At 36.8% G+C, this 17293-nt stretch overlaps 1 protein-coding gene across 3 annotated transcripts in view; it reads right to left on the bottom strand.

Annotated features, from left to right (window-relative positions):
* Nucleotides 1-16292, bottom strand: part of LOC107602377 (ephrin type-A receptor 7-like) — a 161903-nt gene extending 145611 nt beyond the window's left edge. For all 3 annotated transcript variants that reach the window (XR_001611027.1, XM_016294859.1, XM_016294860.1), the window contains exon 1: nucleotides 16124-16292. Coding sequence is in view for 2 of the 3 variants with exons in the window: in XM_016294859.1 (XP_016150345.1) it covers nucleotides 16124-16202 (79 nt within the window). In the remaining variant the exon portion in view is untranslated. The remainder of the gene's footprint in view (nucleotides 1-16123) is intronic.
* Nucleotides 16293-17293: the final 1001 nt, after the last annotated feature.

The following is a 17293-nucleotide window of genomic DNA, read 5'->3' as shown; positions in this document are numbered from 1 at the left end:
ACACACTTAAAGGGATTATCCACTGAAGAATTAACATTTTTCATTTACTTATTTGCTCACTCTTTGATTCCAAGCCTGTATGACTTACTTTCTGTTCAACATAAAATAAATTATTTAGGATGTCAAAGCTGCTATTTTCCAAACAATAAGAGTGGATGAGGACCATGGACATTTACATACACACTGACAGAAGGAAAACAGCAGCTTTGACGCTCTGCTAAATATTCTGCTAATACATTCGGCTTATTATTCATTTTTTGGATATTCATTAACACACACATACATATATATATACATATACACATACATTTTTGGATCAACTGTCCTTTCATAAATCATTCAATAAAGAAATGTTACATCCAAATAGTACTGAAATTTAATATTTTGATAACTTGCCACTAATTTGTTCAATTATTCAAACAAGCCACATTTACAATATTATTATCATTATTATTAATATTATTATTACTATCATGAATTTTGGGGTCAGCATGATTTTTCCGTTTTTTTAAAGAAATTAATACTTCTATTTAGCAAGGATGCATTAAATTAATTAAAAGTAATAGTAAAGACAATATATACAGTATAAAGATACATTATAATGTTAATAATATAATAATGTACTTTTTTTTTGTCAAATAATGCTTTTCTTTTGGCCTATATACTACACATATATTAAAAAAAATCCTGGGGGAAAAAAGTATCACTATTTATTAAAGCATGTGACACCAAAGACTGAAGGAATGGCTCTTGAAAATTAATTATTGCCATCACAGGAATAAATTACATTTTAAAAATAGAAAACAGATATTTTGAATTGTAATAATAATAATAATAATTCACAAAAGTACTGTTTTTACTGTATTTTTGATTAAATAAATGCAGCCTTAGTGAGCATAAGATACTTTTTTCAAAAACATTGAAAATTTTACAGACTCCAGTGGATATAAAACACATCATATATTATTTTAAACCTTTTTTAATGTGCAAGAATAAAAGCAGCATGAAAGTGCAATTACAAACTGACACATCACACTGTTGATGATGTCAATGTCAAACGCCATTGTTTCATATCACATAACCAGTCATAATGAGAAAAAGCAGCAAAACAACAAAAAATAAATGCATAGCATGCTATACATTTTCCAAGTATAAACATTACAATAAAATAGCCTAAAAAACTAATTTATAATGAAATTCACTGTCACCTATTTTTCATCATCAAACTTTATTGATTAGTTCTTGCAGCCAACATCCAAACCTCCATAGTACATTAAGCAATAATAAACATTCTATCAGCAAACATCTCAAGAGTCCTGAGAAATCAGCTTCTTGAACAGAACGTAAAGCCTTCTAAACACTCACAGTGCACGTCTGAGCATGCACAAGATCTTAACAAGAGTAAAACATTTGATAAATCAAGCTGTTGTTATCTCTATAGTGTATACATTCCAAGCGTGCCAGAATTGATATGCCTCTAGATTAAGCACCAGTTGTGACATTACAAAAACGTTCCACTATAAAAAAAGAAAATCATGAGGTAAATTTTATTTTTTAAGCTAGACAATATGCACAATGTTATATCTGAGGTTCAAGCTAACCCTGGCTTGGGGTTAACCATTCAGTTAAATGCTCACACACACTCTTTGCCTCTGAAAGCAGACCCCCCATCCCCTCCTCAGATGTTTTGATTGCAATCAGAGCAAACATAGAAATACACACAGACACAAACACTTCACATGCTGATTGTAGAGCTTGGCAATTCAGCCATACAGATAGCCACAGCTCTGGCTCATTTGCCTGCAAGATTGCAGTCAACCCATTCAGGACAAAAACAATACATACATTTTCACAGAAGCTACCACAATCATCTGTGAACAACGTGTTAAAGAAAAATATTGTCATTCCATTATTCTGAAGTCCTGCATTACCATTCTTGATTGATAATTTGTATCCATTTTTTTATATTATTTTTTTTAATTTGGCAAACTCTGAAAGAGCTGCATCAAGACTAATCAAGTAAACATTATTTTATTTTTGAAATATAATCTTTTCCACCTGCAATTTCAGCAGATATTTTGTTTTAGGCCTTTTAAAAGTTTGATTATAATAATTTAAATGTATTTTAATGTTGGCCTTTTTGACACTTTTTATTGGAAGATGGCAGGAAATGATGGTCAGAAAAAAGATCAGACAACAAAACAAAATAACATCAGAGCAATGACACTACAAACCAGATTCAAATTCACATTAGAGATAGGCTACAATGGTCAACTGACTAATTTGCCAATAACCAACTAGTTGATTAGTATTGTTGTTACTGCTAACTAAAACTAAAATTATTGAAAATAATTTTCATTAATTGAAATGAAGTTCAAATACAATCTAAATAAATATTAGATGAAAAACTTAATTAGAAATGTTATTTGGCAGATAACTGAATTTGAAACATAAGTTTAAGTTAAGTTAAAAGTTAAGTTAAAGCTAAATAGAAATATTAAAATAAACAAACAGAAATTACATTAGTACATAAAATTACCAAAATATTTAACTAAAATTTGATTGAAAACAGAAAATCTAAAAATAAAAGTCAATTCAAAATTTTTATAAATCCTAATATATATATATATATATAATACTCAAATAACACTGCTGATTTTTGAGGAGTTTTAAATTTTAACAGTGGTGCTTTAATTAGTGTGCTCTTACATTTAAGACAATGCACAAAATTAAAAAGTATTTAAATTAAAGGGGTCATATGATGCGATTTCAAGTTTTCCTTTCTCTTTGGAGTATTACAAGCTGTTCGTGAATAGATAAGATCCCTAAAGTTGCAAAGACTAAAGTCTCAAACCCAAAGAGATATTCTTTATAAAAGTTAAGACTTGTCCACGCCCTCCTAAAACACCTCGTTCAAACACGCCCCCACATGTCTACGTCACTGTGTAGGAAGATTTGCATAACACCGCCCAAATGTTCACGCAAAGAAAGAAGGCATAACTTTGATTCTCACTGTAGTATTGTTGCTGCTGCCGCCGCCAAATTGTGGAGACGCTGTGCGTTTAGTTGTGAAAGCGAAACTACTTTGTTTGGTCTTCCAAAAGAGGACACAACTAGAAATCAGTGCTTAAGTTGTATTTACAACACTGTTCCAGAACAGCTCAACCCAAATATTCATATGTGTGCTGCGCATTTTACGGAGGACGAGGACTGTTTCCTGGGAGAGTACACTACAATGCCGGTGTTCTGACAAGCAATGCTGACTCACAGCCTGTAAGTACATTTTTATATTTAAAGGATTTGCCACAGACTGTTCAATCCACAGTCTTCGATGGCTTTAACCATATTGCGGCCATTATCTCGCAGCACAGCATGTACCATATCTTTAGTTATGTTCCACCGAACGAACATGCTCTCGAGTGCCCTCGCTATAGCAGCGCCGGTGTGAGAGCCTGGGCATTCTTGCGCATGCAAAATTACTCTCCTCATCTCAAAGTTTTCCTCAATCCACTGAGCAGTAAGGCTCAACATACTCACTGGACTTACGTCAGAGCTCCATATGTCAGTAGTGAAACTTATATCTGTCACATTTTTGCCCAAAATCATGTGGGTGTGAGCTGCCACTTCATTGTATAGAGCGGGGAGCGAAACGTCAGCGAAGTGCCGCCAGCTAGGAAGCGAGTAGCGCGGTTCAATAAATTCGATAAGCCGACGAAATCCAAAATCCTCAACAATGCTGAAAGGTTGGTCATCAATTGCAATCATTTCCATAACTTTGCATGTGATGTCTTTTGCTTTGGCACTGTCCTTGTCAAATTTCTTCATATTGTCAAGTGTTTGTTGTACCGGCTTATTGGTAGTGGGTGACGCTGTTTGTTTGGCAGTGACTTTCGTCTGATAATCTTTATAAATTTCGGGATGGCGAAACTTCAGATGGCTTATTAAATTAGTAGTATTGAAGTTTTTTGTTCTACTGCCCCCTCGCATTACCTCGCATTTGCAGCTGTTGCAGATTGCAAGTCTGGTGTCCTCTTTTTTCACAACGAAAAACTCCCACGCCGCTGACATCTTATCTTCTCTCTAGCAGCAGCTCTTGTAACGCGCGCGTCTGCTTTGTGTGACGTCACAGAAGCGACGATCAAAACCCTAGTGGCCAGCAGCAAGCACGTGAAGTGGTTCAACCAGCGGAAATAATACATAATTTATCGGCTTAAAGATATCGACCTAATTTTGTTATCGGACCGATAACGATAATATCAAAAATAGCATTTATTGGCCGATAACGATATGGCCGCCGATATATCGTGCATCCCTAAACAATAATGAACAGTATGTGGAAAATAATGTGTTTTTTGAACCTTAAACCGCATAAACACATTTCATTACACCAAATACACAAAATAATGTTCTTTTTAGCAACGTCATATGACCCCTTTAATAATTCAAGCCCATCTCTAGACCCCTTCAAGAACACAGCCTATGTGAACACCCCATATTAGTTGGTTTTAAATATATGTAGTTCTGCAGATCCCTTCCTCAAGTCTGCTAAATGAGCAACACAACTCAAAGAATCTGAGCACATGCACTAAAGTGCTATGCCATGCTCCAACCTCTTCAGCAGCAGCTTCCATCAACTAATCATATCAGTCCATCCCCTGGAACCCAACACCAACCGTTCTTCTACCACTGAAAGCGAGAGTAATCGTAGAAGTCAGGCTTACTAAACCTGTGGCCCTGATCTTGGCTCTGGGGAGACAATTTATGAATTTATTCATCAGCAGGAAAGCACACATTAAAAGGTCGGGCAATTTTCCAGGTCAGTGGTCAAAGCTGCATGGTGAGGAAGGGAGAGAGAGAACACGGTTCCTATCGAGGCCCTGATAAAGGGGGCAGAGGGAGACAGAGAAGGCAAGCAGAAAGGCTCATATCCGGCATGTGCAAGGTTGCTGCGCTTAATCAGTTTGAAAGGTCAAATGCCTCTTCAAAAGATTAATGGGGTTTTGCACATCACTGGAGTGCTGCTTCACGGGCATCTGAGGGGGCCGAAGGGGCCAATGGCGCTGTTGCCAAGTCCATGTCACGCTGGCATACCAGACAGAGAGAGGCAGACATATCACACTCATGTGGGCTGCTCAGGAAAGAGTAAATTGCTGTAAGTTTCTTAATCATCTATCAGGCATCACTCAATGAGCAGGGAGAGGATCCTTAAATTCCATTGGGTGGTAAAACCCTTTAAGCTGAGCAACAGTTCAGTACTATGCTGTGAGGATGCTGAATGAAACATTAAAGTTTAAATGGTTTCCCAGTGGGGATGTGGCACATGGCTTTTGTTATTAGCTTTGGGATGGAATCCACCACTGATGTATCGGCGGAGAGATTTTCTGGACATTAGGTCTAATAAAACAACCACATAAGCAACGATGAAACACTAACAAACTTAAAAAGATAACGCAGCATCTTTTTACACTGTGTTAAAATCACGGACTATCTTATTTCAAACTTACTGATACTCTGGAACAACATTTGAATATTGATGAGGTTAAATCATAGATTGGACAACTTACAGCATGCAACTGTCCACATGTGGGAATGTCCAAATATTGCCTTTCTGGATGTCTTAAATCTTCTAAATCATACTAAATATTACTTCATAATGGTTTGATACTCAAAACTAAATGCACATGTAAAAGTGTTTGCACGTGCGCAAAGCTCATCATAAATATTTAATGAGCTAAGCGCTAAGGCACTCAATAGCCCCTTTCGTACGCATAGTTCTAGGAGCTAGCCGGTCGGGTAGTTCCCCCGGGCTGTTTTCCTGGTTGCATTCACACCGCCAACAGGAACTCAGAAGTGATGTAAGCCAGCTGACCGCAACGTCATTTAAGCGCAGCATTCAACAACGTAAATGACAAAAGGATGGAGGACACCATGATCGGAGCTGTGTTTTTGATGTGTATATACTGGGTTTCGTGATAATGGAAATAGAATGTAGGCGTAGAAGTTATGTGATAGAAAGAGCAAATCAGAGGACTAAGAGACTAAATCTACTACGGCAACTTGCATTTCTACATATGATCGAGTCTGAGAAAAGAGCATAAATGTTTAGAAGTGCTTGGACTTCGGCGTCGGTCCATCTATTGCTGTTTTCCTTCTTGTAGCCTACTGTAAACTGCTCCGTGAATAATAAACTGTTTTGCGTTTATCCGACTTTTTAAAAATGGTGGGTGCCGGTGTTTTCCCACATGCGTTCGGCCAATCAACGTACACTTACATCACTGGTAGTTCATATAGTGCGGGTTTAGACCCTACTCTGAAGTAGGAGCTAATTTAGTTCCTGTAAAAGGAGTTCCTAGAACTAAAATCATTCCTAGTTCCTGCAGATGCGAACGCGCGAATATTCGGGTACTTCCGCCAATAGTTCTAGGAACTACGGCTGTTAAAATGGCTGAAAAACTCAATTTGAATTTTGTACTTATGCATTTTAAATTAGAATATAATTCGAACTTTCATAATATTTAAGTCTTAAATATTATGAAAGTTCGAATTATATTCTAATTTAAAATGCATCATTTCAGATAGGGTATAGAAAAGCTTTTGGCTTCTCTTCTGAGGCCACAAGAGGGCGCATCGAGCAAAATATTACTAATGCACATTTATTCAAAGCTATTCAAAGATAACATAACTATCTGTGAAAAAAAGTGCATAATGTTTAAAATAATGTTTATAAACCAATTATAATTAATTAAGTTGCTTAAACAGCTATAAACAAAACAGCATTTTGCATGTATGTATGCATAGTTTAATACAAAGGGCGGAAAGCCAATCACACAGAGTACATTTTTCTTTTAAAAACATGAGATGCAGTGGGATGGGGAAACGCCTTAAAGTCTCGATATATGTTTTTTTCAAAGTTAAACTTGCATTAATTTTACATGGCTTTCTAAACATGCGGCTCCTTTGTGCGAGATGCGAGTGCAACGGTAATAGGTGTCCCTCTAGAAAATGTGCGAAATGTGTATGGCTTGGTTTCAGTTTTGATGAAAACAATATCTTCTCCTTTTTCCATAATTATTTTTTATTTTGTATTTTAACACCATTATTGTATTTTAGCCTATTCTCGGAAACGGTCATATGGTATGACAGAAATTGTAATTTTCTAAAAATAAATAAATAATCTGAAAATTATATACCAATTTACAAACATTAGAAATCAAGCTTTTAAATAAATAAATTTTCTCCTAAAAACATTAAATTTATGCTCATTTACAAGCATTAGAAATCAAACTTTAAAAAAAAAGTTTTCTGATCAATACTTTAGAGTAAAATTATTTTTAAAACATACACCGTTCAAACTAGGCTGCTTATGTTGAAGTGTTCGGGATGTGGTTTTTAATGATGAGACCTTTTTTGTAATCAGGCTCTCAAAAAGTATATAAAAATTTGGATATAGATTTATCGGCCAACATATCGGTTATCGGCTTTCAAAAATAAAGGATTATCGGTTATCGGTATCGGCCAAAATTTTCATATCGGTGCATCCCTAAATGAAACTGAAGAAGCTCACAGTCAATTTTGTCACACAGCCAGCGAAAAGCACCTTTTATTCTGTTCTGCTCCTTTGCCTTATAAATTAAACTTTAAAAAAGCCAGAGGTCTGGAGTCTTACATAAGCCCACATCTGCATGTGTGTGCAGCGCTCAGCACCCCCAAAAGCAAACCTGTCCTCTTCATCATCCCTAATATCCATATTACAATCAAGCTACTGAACCACATTAAGAAAATGTGAGAACAAACAACCCATTTTCACAGAGAAAATGCTTGTCTAAAGTGCTTTAAATATAAAGATCAGCAAAACAAGAGGTCAGGTACATACACAGCATGTTCTTTGCCAGCTGACTGATACATTCCAGCTCTGTAAATAGATAAAAAGCAACTGCACAATGCAGTTAGAAGGACAATCAAGCATTCTGCCGCTTGGTTTTCAATGTTCATCCAACATTGACGGTATGAAGTACGCTTAATTTTTCACCTTTATGAAGCTGCATGGCATTCCAGAAACATCCATATTCTCCTGGTAATAAAACAATCTATTCCCTTCACAAAACCACCTCAGACATGACTCCACCTCCAGGAGCATTCCTGCAAATCCAGCAGAAACTCATCCTCACAGGGAACGAAGATGAATCCCAATGACCCTTTTCATAAAGCCGCAGAGAACAGCACAGCATCGATCCGTATGGTTCCACTCAATACTGGACTTGGTCAATTTGTGAGGAAACACATCAAGCTTAATTACCAGATTTCAAGCAACGATTCTCCTATGACATCCACAGAGGCTATTATGGGTAATCATGACTATAAGAGCTACATTGGCTTTGTCTGAATGCAGGCGGACACCCAGTCAGTCAATGACTGAAGAGGCAGTTTAAGCTTCTTCCTAAGGGAACTGGTTTCAGATAGACTTCCATGACATCTTTAATAAAAGCTAATTCTACAACAAATTCAAGTGAGTTTTAAACATACCCAACTAACCCAAGCAAATATTTAATGACTACAGTGCTTATTTCTCATTATTGAGTCATATTGAAATTGAGTCATAAGTGGAAAAACAAGAAAAAAGAACATTTATAAAGTTTGAAAGGTTCTTCCAAAAGGTAGGAAACTTAAGTATGCTGCCTGCCTTTACAGGGCTTGCAAAATTTCATAATCCCTCCCTGGTAGCCCTTCGGACAGGCACTCTAAAGATTTTGGTAGCCCGAAATCAATTTAACTAGCCCAAATAAAAAAGACAATTTTTATATATATAGAAAATTGGAGAGGAGCTGAAATGTCACTAATAAAAAAAACATTTTCAAAACACAAATAAAGGAAAGAATTTGATTTCACCGTTTACAGTGTTGCTGCAGAATACATTTTTTTTTAGAATTTTTATGACCTACACAAATAAAATTAATACCTTATGAGTGGGGTAGGGCAATATCTATGATAACATATTAAACTGTAAAATGACATTATTTATTTACAGTTCAGATACAGGTTTTTACAAAACAAAAAGTCTTATAAAAAATTATAAATTTCACATTTCAGCCTTTAAACCATTTTCAAAGGGCACTTATTATGCCCCTTTTTACAAGATGTAATATTGGTCTTGGGTGTTCCCAGAATGTGTCTGTGAAGTATCAGCTCAAAATACTCTACAGATCATTTATTATAACATATGGAAAATGTCTTTTTTGGGGCATGTCTTAAAAAAAAAAAAAAAAAAGAGATATTTTGGTGTGTACCACTTTAAATGTAAATGAGCTGCATATTCCCACCCTGTCTTCAGAAGAGGGCGTTGCGTATACATCTCTGCTTTGCATACCTACAGCAAAAAATAGTCAATAGAAGCAACATGACAGAGCGAGAGAACCGGTTTTCAGCCATACATGTATGAACCGGAGTCGGACAAAAATGAAGGAGAGACTCCGACAGAAGAAATAGTCACAAATACTGCACAAATATGATTAAAACGTTAGCTAAGCACTATAATGACATGATTTTGAGGCGCATTACCTTCAAAAATAAATGTAATCTACTGCGTCCTCAGTGGCTCAGATGTTGGGAGAAAATGAAGACTCTTATGTTCAGTCTTACATCCAAACACAGAACAACGGGATTGCTTATGAGACACTGTTGACATTAAAGCTGCTCGAGTTCGGAGAAAATAGAGGACAGCGTACAACCAAACACAACTCGCTGAGGGCAGAAACTACGGTAATGCAGGACTGTCAGCGGCCATGTGCGGGGGCCTAAAAAATGTGACGTCACATTGCTTAGAGAATCAAAACAGCAGGTCTAATGAGACTGATTTGATTTAATGGGGATTTAAAAATAAGGAGTGGGTGGATTTTTATCATTGTAGGGTGGTTGTATTCACACATTTCCAACACATATTTATGTCCAAACACCATGTAAAAGTGGATGTTGCATAATAGGTGCCCTTTAAGAAAAGGGATGAGTCAAACACATAAATTTAAAGCATACAAATATATTACGGTGTTAATTGTTTAGATTTTTAGAAGGCACATTAGCTTCTTTCACATTTACAACTCCACGTGTTTGCTACGTAAAAACATGGGTCGATTTTCACAGTGGTCTGAACAAAAAGAGCAGACGAGCTTATTGAAAGTGCAAATTCATTCTCTGCCACTAGGTAGCGCTTTTGTAACAGCAGAAATATAGCAGTTTCCCCGGTAACGGCAGTAGACAAAGCAGTGCTGCGCTCATAAACACTACCATGCATTATAAGTGTGAAAAATGAAAATGCCATCGAAACTTTTCTGAAGACAGTTGGCTCCTTTCAGAGATACATTCATATAAAAACACCCGCACTGCATTTTGAATTTGAAATGTGCAGCACTAATATTTATTCAATGAAATCATAGCCTTTTGAAGTTTAATCATCCCATTAATCCATACCACAATTCTTGTCTTTCCATCCCCAAATGTAAGACCTCTTAAAATTATAATTAAGAATTTTCTTATACCATTGAAGGTATTTAAGACTTTTAATTAGAGCTGCAGAATTAATCGAATGCGATTGTCATGCGCATCTTGTCAGTAAAGCCGGTTCTGTGATCATTAGTAAATCTCCATCACGTGCTTTCAGATGGAGCAGCATTTACTACACAGAGCCGTAGTTCGCTGACAAGGTACGCAAAACCGCGTTCATAATCGCAGACGATTTAATTGCGCGATTATGAAATCAAAGATATCGTTCTGTGATTATGAAAGCTGTTTGAGTAGCTTGTCAGTGAACTACGGCTCTGTGTAGTAAACGCTGCTCCATCTGAAAGCATGTGAAAATACCACATTTAAAGTGCCCCTATTATGCCATTTTTAAGGTTCCTAATATTGTTTTGGGAGTGTCCTACAATAGGATTACATGCATGCAAGGTCAAAAAATGCTTTCGTTTTCTCAAAATATGCATTTAATATCACCTAATTTTCCAGCGATTCTCAAACGATTCGTTCAAAGCAGTTCTAAGATTCAGTCTCTCTAAAACCCTCCTTTCTGTGAGCTTACTCTGCTCTGATTGGTCAGATGGCCCAGTCTGTTGTGACTGGTCTACCGCATACAGCACGTGTCGGAAACGATACGCCCATTGCCATAGTTCCGTATTTTGAATGCTCAATATAAAATATAAACATCTATTATTTATCATCCTTGTGATTCAGTGGAGCCAGCTGGTCCAAATAAACAGGGTACTGAGCCATCTTTCAAGAGAAAGCGTTTAGTGAATCCTGCGTTGAACTCCCAGAGATTTTTTTTTTTAACTCCCCAAGATTAGAGAAGCAGTCGTCAGTAAAATGACGTGTTTGTTGGTGGGGTCAAGTTGTTCGCTGCCGGCCAACGTAGAACATAGGTGGGAATTATGCAAATGTGTTACCCCGTGACGTGTAGCAGCCACGGAAGTGGGATTCCAAATAATGACGACTCGTTTAGGCTGTAGAGAGTAGGAGCCAGCTGGTCCAAATAAACAGGGTACTGAGCCATCTTTCAAGAGAAAGCGTTTAGTGAATCCTGCGTTGAACTCCCAGAGATTTTTTTTTTTAACTCCCCAAGATTAGAGAAGCAGTCGTCAGTAAAATGACGTGTTTGTTGGTGGGGTCAAGTTGTTCGCTGCCGGCCAACGTAGAACATAGGTGGGAATTATGCAAATGTGTTACCCCGTGACGTGTAGCAGCCACGGAAGTGGGATTCCAAATAATGACGACTCGTTTAGGCTGTAGAGAGTAGATTCTTTATTTTGGGAGACAATAACTTTATTTATCATGCACTTTCAGCTTTACAACTTTGCTGATCGTTTACATTCACCTACAGCTACATTACACACTGCATGAAAGGCAATATTGGAAATGGCATAATAGGGGCACTTTAATAACATGTTTTTACTCCAAACTCTATTCATAACGTCAGTCGAATGTTTGAGATAAATCATTCTGTGAGATGATGTGGCTTCTTACACAGAATAAGGCACGCAACATATTTCATAGTATTCTAAGCAGTGATAAAGTCTATGTTGATTAGCACTGCATCATTATATACTTTATTATAATAAAAATTATAATAAGATGAACTCAGATAAACCATATATTGTCATAGTCGTGTTTATTAGTCACGTTGAATCAATGAAAGCAGTTAAATCTTCTGTTTATTCAGCAACCTGCTATAAGGATTTCCTTAAGTTCTTCTGCAGGGTGTATTTGGAGTTTACGCGTGAAGGCGCCCTTTAGCCATGGGATGGAGTTTTACTGCTGATCCCAGAACCGTGCTTCCTTGACAAGATGCGCATGACAATCGCAGCTTTTGCCAAATCGTGCAGCCCTACTTTTAATGACCTTAAATTTGATACAACTAAATACAAGACTTCTTAAGGATCCATGGGAATAGCCCGTCAGGCAGGGCGGTGATACATTTTGGTAGCCAGACTGCAATGTGATTAACACTCCAACATAGAAGGTGGCAGTGTTGCATATGGGTGTAACAATGTTCAAACCAAACTGAAAAACCGCGATACACCACCCACGATACGTATTGTGGTACTCTCAATACGTACCGCGGCCCGGTATAAAATAGCTTTTGTAACTTTAACAAGGATTGATCTTTAATTTACAAAGTGAAATATGCACTGTTATTTTACATTTGTTTACTTTAAAATTTCTGGGCCTGAAAAGTCTGCATTAAGTTATCTTTGTACAGTTATGATTACAAACTCACTCTTCTCCTCCATACACTTTTATTTTGAGTGTGATTCATTGGCCCCAAAAAAAGAGAAAACTAAATAAAAAGTTAAATATGAAATTAACAAAGCATTTTTTTAAGTTTCTATAGATATTGTGATAATTCTGTTATTGTGAATTATTTTGGCAACAATAATTATGTAAGGAATGATGTGATGTTGTGAAAACCCTACCTGCAATAATACATTCTTCTGGCCAAATTTAAGGGCAGCATTGCATTGCACGAGTAAATTCTCAATAAAAACAGCTTCTCAATCATTTAAAACTTAAAAGAGACTATTTTAAACATTTATTTTAAGCCAATTAAAGTATTGCGTCATTACTCTCACATCACCTGCATTGAAATCAATTTTTAGTCAAGTCTTCCATGACACTATTTGTATGACGCACGAGTCTCTGCCTATATAGAGCACTCCAGATCAATCACTTATGAGGTTCTGTTTCAGTTAGAATGCTGCCATAGAAGGCAGTGAGGCTGCTAAAATAGAGCTAGGATGTTGCGCAAACATTAAATTCAGAAACCGCTCAACTTTCTTCCTCCATACACTGCCTACGAAAACAGAATTTTTCTACTTTCGGACACAGCCATCTCCTGTCTCCAGCCCTCATTGTTTCACTTCCTTTCTTGCTTATTGTGAGTCCACACATCACAACAGCCCACTAAATAAACTCCTGGATGTCACTGTTACGCCTGCCAACCTCACAAATCACTCTAATCTTGCCCGCACAGTCTAGCCGCCACCTTCAACAACAAGTTCAGGCACTGCCAGCACAGATATCCGACGGTCTTACTCTTCACCATTAACCAGGACTAAAAATCATGCTTTTAATAAATGCACCAGTATGAATTTCCATGCTAACTGGTGTTTGTTCAAATCAATAAATGACGCTGAGTATTGCCACATTGTTAACACATTTAAGGCCCAAGATCAGATTTTACACTTCTGCCAACAACTCAGAGAGCGTAATGCCATTCAGGAGGATTTTGGCAGAGTCTGTTGATGGAACCCAGCACAGAGATGACAGGCGTATAAAGCTTTCTTAGGTAAGTGCCCTCATATGGTCTGAATTGCACCCCGACTTAAACGGCACAGGAACAGCATGACCAATGCGGCAGATTCGACCAGCACATGCCTGAAAGCGTTGCGCCACCGCAACGACAACAAGCCCACTAAAAAAAAAGCAGTAAATAGGCCCACAATGAGATGCCAAGGTGTGTTAAAGCTGAAGGGTCAGGAATGAGGGGCCTCCACCTCCAACCGACTATGTGAGGAAAGACACCTGCGCTTAGGGAACGGAAAAGGACACAGGAAAAGAAAAAGAAAGGATAGATGGATGGAGCAAGCGTGAAAGAATGGTTATGCAGCTTTTGTCATATGATATATATATATATATATATATAGCATATATATCATACCATTCAAAAGTTTGGGGTCATAATTTGTTTTTTGTTTTTTTTTGTTAGTTTTTTTGCTTATCTTATTTAATAAAAACTGTAAAAACAACAATGTTGTGAAATATTATTACAATTTAAAATAACTTTTCTATTATAATATACTTTAAAATGTAAATGTGCTGAACACAGCTGAATTTTAAGCAGCCATTATTTCAGTGTCACAGGATCCCTCAGAAATCTGTCTAAATATGCTAATTTGGTGATCATGAAACTTTTCTCATTATTATCAATGTTGAAAACATTTGTGCTGATTAACATTTACTTGAACTTTTTTTACATGATTCTGATTAATAGAAAGTTCAAAATAACAAAAAATATATTCATGTATAAATATATAATATTTTTATAAATATAAAGTATATTTTTTGTAAAATTACTTTTGATAATTTTAATGCATCCTTGCTGAATAAAATTCTATTGCATAGAATATATGACATACTGTACATATGCTATGTTATATCATTGCATATGAGTCTGGAAATTACATTAGTGCAAGTAAATGATGACAATTTTCCCACTTAGGTATAATTTGCACCAATAAAGAGCTCTCATCCTGAATCCCACCTGTCAGTGACCAAATACAGAGAGAATACAGTGGGGCTGAATACAAAGAGAACCGACGCAGCAGGACTGGGATGTAATTGTGGACAAAGAGGTTCTCCGTACAGTGAGAACATATTCAGCTCAATCAGAAAACCTCCATAATCACCGCAGCCACACAAGGCCTTTCAGAACACATCGCTTTCACAGCAATTAATCGCTGTCAAAACATTCATTAAGCAAACGATTCTAATCCAGTTGACCAGCATTCCAGCAGAGGACGGACAGGGGCTGGCAGAGTTCAGCCATGTGCACATGAGAGCATTATGTACGAGAGTGCAAGCAAGGGAAAAAAGCGAGAGAGAGCAGCTTGGCTCAGCTGGGCTTCTTCAGCAAAGCCAAAGAGCCTGAAGGGACGCAGCTATTATTTGTTCCTTCCCTCTCTGTGCCATGCCACTCATTAGGACGCTTAGTTGACCTCACCTGAGCCTAATGCGACAGCCTGGCATCAAAACTGCTGAAGCTTTCACGACTGTCAAACAATCCCTCCAGGAACAGCACAGTCAGAAAAGCACATTGTGAATCCAGTATAACAGCCTGATCTATTGAAATCTGCTTTTGTAGCTCTATAATAAGGAGATTAAAATCACATAATGAAAAATGAAGACATGACAAAGAAAAATGACACGACAGAGAAAAAAAATTAACAGATTATGACAATTCATAAATATATTTACATTTTATTTTAAATATATAAATCATAAAAACATATGTACATACATGATTGTCTAATTATCTTTTATTTATTTTCAATCATTTTTTTTATCTTGTCATTTTAATCTCCATAATACTACTAAAAAACTGTTTACACAGACAGTTTTGTTTTGAAACAATACATAACCACAAACACCACAATTTATTGAGATTTGCTTGTTTTAACTAAGCAATTCAAAACATAAAAGTATAAACATAAAACAGATAATACAATTAACCATGATTAATCCTTTTCAACTCTTTATTTATGAACATTTTTCCTTAAAAAAAACACATTGTTGCAGCTTGTCAACAGCGTCCTATCGGATTCCTTGAGATCATTGTTTTTAAAAGCTCACCGATTGTCATTCCGATTTCGGTTTTAATCAAAGCTTCTCATAATGCAAAAGCATCAATGATCCGGTCCTCTATATATCTGTATATCTGTATGTTTCTGTTTATTAACTTTACAGCGCCGGAATATGAAAGCACACCTGCAGTGAGAGTTATAGGCTACTTCCACTAGACACTTCACGCCATGTACGAAAACAATTTACCTGGCGTCTAAACAATTATTAATACACATACCTTCCTCTGCACTGCACTCCTCGTTTCTGTTGAGCAATAATATCCAAAGCACCGAAATGATTGCTTTAAACTGCTCCATATTTGAATGACCAGGTCTGCGAGGCTCTGGTCATGTCGCAACCGAGCACGCTTAACTCAAGATACGTGATGAGACGGAGCCGTCCGGGCTATTGACACACACAGCGGCACTATGTGCCTTACTTGGCGCCACGGATGGGCGGGCACAGACAGCCTGATTGACAGTGAGAATGTCCAATGGAATGTGAGTTCGCAGAGAAGGGGATTAGCGGCGGACCAATCAAATCACGCCTGATAAAGTTACTCCCCGTTGAATGGAGGCGGTGTTGAAAATGATTAAATTTGTTATCTTCAGCTCACATTACAAGCGGCAACTGATTACACTGCATGTATTTATTTTTATTATTAAATAAAAGGCAAAATGAGCTCTTAAGGTACTAGGACAATGGCGTCTGAGAGCTATAAGTGGTCCAGCTATAAGATTCCTTTCAAATTATTTTATATCTGAATATTGTGATATCCTGATATGAAGAGTTCATTTTAATGGTGTTATTGATATAAATATGATCTATTATTGTAAGATATCATATATATAGATAGATATTAAGATTAAGGTTAATTTTATTGTTACCCAAGAGAGAAATCTTTGATAAGCGAACTGCTGCAACACCAAACAATATTATAATGCTTGAAACTCGTAAATTAATATTTTTAATTAAAAAAAGTATTTTGTCAGCATATTTTAGCATTTTTAAGGTATGTTACAGTAAATGTTTAAAGGTGCAGACGCATTTACCGCTGCGGATGCCAATTCCAATCATTTCAACAGAAATCCATGCCATTGGTAACATGTTGAGCAACAGAAAGCTGCTTGGTTTGAAAGTGACTTCGGTGTGAGCTGTACTTGATAAATCGCTACACTGACAACAGTGAACAGTGAAAGCTCGCAAAATTTCTGACACCAAAAACACACCACTGTATGGGTCAGTATTGTCATGTCTGGCTCAATCTGGCAGTCAAACAGACTGCAATTCTGTTTATGTCAGTCACAGGAATTACACAATTCCGTTCTATGCTGACAGAGTACACCGTGGTGTATATACGTAATCAGAGACATACTGTATCATATAAATTCAGGAAATTGCTCACTGC

Source organism: Sinocyclocheilus grahami, unplaced genomic scaffold (assembly GCF_001515645.1).
Source record: "Sinocyclocheilus grahami isolate Dianchi unplaced genomic scaffold, SAMN03320097.WGS_v1.1 scaffold325.1, whole genome shotgun sequence".
Taxonomy (NCBI): Eukaryota; Metazoa; Chordata; class Actinopteri; order Cypriniformes; family Cyprinidae; genus Sinocyclocheilus; species Sinocyclocheilus grahami.
The sequence above is the reverse complement of the archived record's forward strand: the minus strand, read 5'-3'. Positions and strand labels throughout refer to the sequence as shown.